Below are 6,642 nucleotides of genomic sequence, written 5' to 3' on the forward strand. Positions count from 1 at the left end.
TTATGAGCCTCCCAGCAGTCTCCCTTCACCTTTTCAATTGCAAATGTTAACGCGTTGGAAGCAAGCAGGGAAACCACGAAGGGATGGGGGAAGTGAACTCATGAAGTCTCGGGAAAGACCTAGCTCAGTAGGTCTGGCTGCACTTGTGGGTAGGCCAGGAGCCCCTCCCAGCCCGGCTGACCCAAGGCCGAAGCAAGGAAAAACCTGGGTTCTGAGGAAGGCAGAGGCCAGTAGTCACAAGGGAAGTCCCACACAGGGCCTGGGGGAAGAAGATCCTGCATGCAAGATGAGGAAGGGTTCAGTTTGGTTGAAGCCCAAGGGGCAGCTGTAGGGCAAACCCAGCCTTTGTGAATGGGACAGGAGACCAGGCACTTAAATCAACACTCCTTTCCTACAATTAATTCCCAGGAGCCTAGATTCCAGTAGAGAATCAGTTGCCTCTCTCTGTGCTCTGCACACCTTGCAAGCTACTTTGCTGCTTTGCAAGGCTGGTTAGACTGAAGAAGGAAGAAGAAAGGTCCACCAGGCTTGGAGAAGGGAGAAGTTGGGAACTGTAGAGAACTAGGTGGGTTTAAACCATGGAAAGGAGCAAGTTCTGGAAGGTTCTCCCCGCCCCCCAAACACATACTCAAAGATGGCTCTGGACATATTCAAAACAGGACACTTCTTGCTAAAAGACCACTTTCCACTCAGTCCAAGAAGTTGGCCTAACCACCATGCTCCCTTTGGGCCCTAGGCCCCATCCCTGAAGCCTGTCCTTAGTCCCCCAAGAAAATACACAAACCCTCCCCTCCCTTAGGACAGAGGAATAAGAGGAGGAACAAAAGGAGGAGGTCTTTTCTGCAATGCTTGGGTTGAGGAACTTTTTCTCACCAGCTATTTATTTAGCATCTGAGTAACAATGGCTGGGGCAGGCCCACCCTGGCTTCTGTGTCCAAACTCAGCGCTTCCCTTACCACTAGAAAAGCAACTTGCCACCGTAGTCCGGGCAGGGCAGCAGGCTCCCATGTAAGGGGGGCGGGGGGGGGGCAGGCAGGGGAAGAAAAATAAATAAATAAAACTAAAAGACACAGAAAGTAATGGGTTGAGGAATATGGTTCCAAACCAGTGTCTATTTCTTGCAAGGGGTTTGAAACGGGAGAAAGGAGAGAAAGGGGGAAAAAGTAGGAGGAGAAAGAGAGGAATCGAGGAGCGTCGACATGAAGGGGTTTCCTTAATATTGTGGACGGATTCAGAAATGAATGAAGAGATAGTCCATTGAAAAGGGTTGAATGCCATGACAACTAGGAACAACCTTAGATTTATTCCAAACAGTTAGGACACATTGAAAGCGAGCGTCAATCATGTATTATTTCGCCACTGAAATAAATGCAAAAACCGAGCCGGGACAAAGGCTTCCAACGGGAGCGGGACATTTGTCTACATTTCGCTCATTGTCCGCAGCTTAGCAATCGGTTTGTATTTGTGTTTGCCCGGGTCCGACCACCCAGGACGCGCCGACGAGGGGCTCGCTCCAACCTGGGCCATTGTCACCCACGTCACATACTGGGGCGAGGCAGCGAGGGCTGCAGAAAGCCGCCGAGCGGCTCGGAGAGAGTCGCCCTCACCAGGCCTTGGCAACCCGGGGGTGGCAGGGGCGCCTTGGTGGCCGAGGCAGCTGCGCGCAAGAGAGGACCTGGCGTCCGCACGGTCTCCGCTGGCCGGGTGCTAAGCGGCCGGGGCTTGGGGCTGTCCAGGAAAAGAGCCCAGACTCCCACAGGCGACCTTTTCTGGCCCTCCTTTGCCCCAAGCTCCTTCCGGATGCTTCTTGGGGCGAACAAGCCTCAGGTAGCAACCCCCCACCCCACGCACACATAGTTAAACTGGACAGTGGAGCTGTCAGGGCGGCGTTGCTTTTTCCTCCCCAGCGCAGAGGAAGGCTGTTCTAGGAAAGTTCTGTTCCAGGTCCGGGAAAAAGCAGGTTGGAAAGTTCACACCAACCTAAAGCAAACTGGAAGCTCCAATCGCTTCCTTGTCCTCGGAGCGCACCCTCCGGGTGTCCAAAAAGAGAGAAAAAAAAATGAAAGGACTGGCAGAAAACCCCTCACCACTCGACTGCCCTATGGCCCCACGCCCCTGTAGCTTTCTACGTCTTCACTCGGGTTGAAAGCGCGACCCACACCCCAGCCCCGCGGGGCAATCCCGCCCCCCCCTCCCGCGTCCCCGCCGCTCCACCTTAAGCAGCAGGCTGGAGAGGGAGGAGACCGGGACAGACACGGACACTACTGGGGCCCCCCAAAAAGGGAACTGGCCAGCCCACTCGGCCATCCACTGGGAGAAAGCAGCCTACGGAGGCCTTAGGCAGCTAGGCTGGGCCAAGGTTCCATCCAACTTGGCCTAAATTAGAGCATCCCAATCCCGGCTCCCTCCTTTGCCTGGACCGCCCGCCAAGCAGAAAGTGCACTGCGAGTCCAGGGTGGCTGCAAAGAAATCGGGGGCGGGGAAAGGGGGCTGTGAGGGAAATCAATGAGTCTTTAGCAAATAAAGGGTGGCTGGAGGGGGGTGGGTCGCTTGCTGGTGGTTCAGGCCCTCCCGGAGCCGAGTCCTCTCCAGGATTTCGAGTTCTTTCGCGGTTAACTAGAATCAATTACTTGCCTTGTCATTTCTAGTACTCATCCTTAAGCCTCAACCAAAATATTGACCTAGGAGGCTTACAGAAGTTGGGCTCTTGCCATTTGAACCGGATCGTGTTTAGGGAACCCACTAGCGATGGGAAGGAAAGATTTCTGAGTCTGAGCCTCGGTTCCCTCCCCCCCCCTCCCTACTCCACAAATCGCCAATTTTCCGCCTAGCTCCTGGGCAGGCTGACCGGGGTGGGTAGGTAGGAATCGGTAAATGTTAAAGAGCTTGTTTTTCCCTCTCACACACACCCCCGCCTCCGATTCCTGTTTGTTTTCTACCAACCCCCTCCCTCCACCTCTTTTTAAGATGCAATTTGTTAAAACGGCCCTTTCGAGTGTGTGGTCTCGAGAACTACGCGGTGGCTCTTTGTATGTAAATACTGGGTTAAAAAAAAAAAGGCTCTCCCCGTCTTTGCAATTAATTGACACGTTACACCTCTCATCTTGCTCTAGAGGGCCGTTGGCTGGAAGCGCAGAGCTCCCCCAAAACCCACAATTTCACATCTGCAAATACCGTCTTCATCCACTTGACTCCCAAGACCCGCCCACACGTGGCCAACCTTTGCGTTTTTAATGTCTCTTCCCCCCCCCCTTTTTTTCCACCCCTCTCTCGCTCCCTCTCTCGCGCCCCCTCCCTCCTCTCTCTTTCCCTCTCTCCCTCCCTCTTTCTCCCCCTCCCCCCTCCCCAGGTTCGTGAGTGGAGCCCAGCCTTATATGGACTGATCGCTCGGGCAATGGCCCATTTTTTCCTCGCCACCAGCCGCCACCGTGCGCCGAGCGGCCGCCGGAGCCCGAGCCGACCGCGCCTTGGCGCCTCTCCTGGAGTTACAAACTAAGGTCGGGCTGGCGCTCGGCGCGCCGGCCGCCAACTCCCTGCGTCCATTCCCTCTGGCTTTCAGAGAAGACAGAGGCTCCGGGTTGGGTTTTCATTTCCCCCCCTTTCCCTTTCTTCCCGTCACTGATTTTTGTAAATTCATCTCTCTCTTTTTTAAAAATAATAATTACCCCCCAATAATTGAGGCCCATCCCCCGCCCCTCCCCCAACCCTCCCCCGCCCGCCGGGGCTGGGGAGTGCCACGAATTGACCCAAGTGAAGCTGCAACTTTACGGCATCAATTGCCGGGTGCCGAACCATGTCGCTGACCAACACAAAGACGGGATTTTCCGTCAAGGACATCTTGGACCTGCCGGATACCAATGATGAGGAGGGCTCGGTGACCGAGGGGCCGGAGGAGGAGACCGAGGGACCGGAACCCGCCAAGAGGGTCGGGCCTCTGGGGCCGGGCGCCCTGGACGCCGTGCAGAGCCTGCCCCTGAAGAGCCCATTCTACGACAGCAGCGACAACCCCTACACGCGCTGGCTGGCCAGCACCGAGGGCCTCCAGTATTCCCGTAAGTAGCGAAACGGAGCCCCCGCCGACACTACCTCCACTCCCGCGGCTGCAGCCTGGGCTGGACAGAGGGAGCTGGGGGGGGGGAGGGTCCTTTAAGCTCCCCGAAGGCCCTCACTCCGCGTCCCAAGCAAGATTTTTTAGCACTTGGTCCGAATAGCTTCGCCCCTCCTTCCCCAAACCCTCCGTCCCGAGCCGAAGGCAAGCTCAGATTTTTTTTTTTTTTCAACTTGAGAAGTTAAAGAGACCAGAGAAGGGAGATGTCTTCCACGGGCTGATTGCAGATGTCAGCCCAGCGGACAGCTTCATCCGGAGCCTCCGGGCTCTGCCCGCAGAAGGGACTGGCCTGGTGCACGTTGGAGCCAGCCAGTGAGTCTGGTCCGGCTCCGGGTAAAGGGTGGGGGGAGGCTTCGAGTGGCCCGGGTATAAGTAGCTCACCCAGCCCCCGCCTGCGCGATCATAAGAGGATGCTTTGTGCTGTGCTGGGGGTGTCCAGAAAGGCTGGAAGAAGAAAAAAACACCCGAAAGCCCCCCAAAAAAACCTGCCTTAAATGGCTGAGCCGATCAATGCTGGGATTGTGAAGGTTTTCTTTTTGAAAATCTGCCCACGTCTCTCCAGAGAGGAAATAGCTTAAGGAGGCCGGAGCCCTTAACCCTCAATGATCTCCCAACGCGCTCCATTCCCCACCAAATGTGCGCCCACACGGGAGCGACCCCCTACAACAGCGGGCCCCGAGCCCTTACTACTGTTGATTCTCCTTTTTATACCCTGGGCGACCCCGACGGCTTCCTCAGGCGTGCCGGGGATCGGAGCAAAGCCAGCCGTGTTGGCACCGGACTAGAGGCCCCAACCGAGGAAACCCGGGTGCTAGGGGTCTGCGCCCCCTTCCCCCAGGCCCTGGGCCTCCAATCGCCTGATGCGCTTTTCTCCCCCCTCTCCCTCCCCAGTGCACGGGCTGGCGGCTGGCGCACCCCCTCAAGACTCCAGCTCCAAGTCCCCCGAGCCCTCGGCGGACGAGTCCCCGGACAATGACAAGGAGACCCCCGGCGGCGGGGGGGACGCGGGCAAGAAGCGGAAGCGGCGGGTGCTCTTCTCCAAGGCGCAGACCTACGAGCTGGAGCGGCGCTTCCGGCAGCAGCGGTACCTGTCGGCGCCCGAGCGCGAGCACCTGGCCAGTCTCATCCGCCTCACCCCCACGCAGGTCAAGATCTGGTTCCAGAACCACCGCTACAAGATGAAGCGTGCCCGAGCTGAGAAAGGTATGGAGGTGACGCCCTTGCCCTCGCCGCGTCGGGTCGCTGTGCCCGTCTTGGTCAGGGACGGCAAACCGTGCCATGCGCTCAAAGCCCAGGACCTGGCAGCCGCCACTTTCCAGGCGGGCATCCCTTTTTCGGCCTACAGCGCGCAATCGCTGCAGCACATGCAATACAACGCTCAGTACAGCTCGGCCAGCACCCCCCAGTACCCGACAGCACACCCCCTGGTCCAGGCCCAGCAGTGGACTTGGTGAGCGCCGCCCCTCCGAGACTCGCGGCCACCCCCAGGCCCAGGTTCCACTCCAGCGGCGGCGGCGGCGGCGAGGAGAACGGGGTCCTTAACCATGGGTTATTAATATTATTATAATTATTATTAGGGTCGAGTTGACTCTCGGCTTCAGTTGGGGAGGCGCTGAGAGGCGCCCACCACCCCCTTTGGAGTGGCAGATTCCAGCCGTCCGCCTCTGCCCCCACCCCTCTCCTGCTTTGAACCTTTGGAGAGGGTTGAACTCTAAGCCGTGTTTACAGAATGTTTGCGCAGCTTCGCCTCTTTGCCTCTCCCTGGGGGAAACCAAACCACCCCAGCGTTCACTCCGTCACCGGAAAAGAGAAAAGACCCACCGCCCCACCCCACGCCGCCCCGCTGTCGTGAATTTTGTAAAAATATGTTGATGTGAGTAGCGATATTCTTGTCAGTCGTCTCTAAAGCAAGTGGGGGACACTTGAAAGATATAGAGGACTTCTTCTTCCTCTCGTCTTCTTTTTGAAATAAGCAAATGCTCAATATTTATGGCCATGTATACGTTCTGACAACTGGTGGCAGATTTCGCTTTTCGTTGTAAATATCGGTGGTGGTGTTGCCAAAATGACATTCAGAATGGGCCTGTCCCCTCTCCAGGCCCGACTCCTTTCTTTGTGGTTTGGTTTGGTTTGGTTATGTTTGGGTTACCCCCCCCCCCATTTCCGTCTTCTCTTCTTTTTGTTTTGTTTTATTTTATTTTGTTCTGTGCGAACAGTTTTCGAATATGGAAAAGAAAAAAAAAAGGAAGTAGGCGAGAAGCCCTCAGCCCCATTTTCTGGGGTCCCGAGCCCCAGAATTTAGAACTCAGCTGTTCCGCACGGTCCTCCCCTCCCCGCTCCAGAGCGCCGGGCGCTGAAAGCTTTCCATTTTTTTAAATAAGAATTTTAATAAAAATCCTGTGTTAAAAAAACACACACGAGCGCAGCCCTCCCGTTTGTCAACTTTGTCGCCCTGCTGGGGACCGAAAACCTCTGGCCAAGGAGCCACCAGAGGTGCGTCTCTCGGGTTGGGAGGCCGGGGTACTGGGACGCTG

General features: G+C 56.5%; 1 protein-coding gene across 1 annotated transcript; it reads left to right on the forward strand.

The window, feature by feature from the left end:
- Nucleotides 1-3,402: 3,402 nt before the first annotated feature.
- Nkx2-2 (NK2 homeobox 2) lies at nt 3,403-5,562 on the forward strand. The gene is made up of 2 exons (XM_048347409.1): nt 3,403-4,052; nt 5,000-5,562. The coding sequence occupies exons 1-2, from the start codon at nt 3,794-3,796 to the stop codon at nt 5,560-5,562; spliced, it is 822 nt and encodes a 273-aa protein (XP_048203366.1). The 5' UTR covers nt 3,403-3,793.
- Nucleotides 5,563-6,642: the final 1,080 nt, after the last annotated feature.

Source organism: Perognathus longimembris, chromosome 6, assembly GCF_023159225.1.
Source record: "Perognathus longimembris pacificus isolate PPM17 chromosome 6, ASM2315922v1, whole genome shotgun sequence".
Lineage (NCBI taxonomy): Eukaryota > Metazoa > Chordata > Mammalia > Rodentia > Heteromyidae > Perognathus > Perognathus longimembris.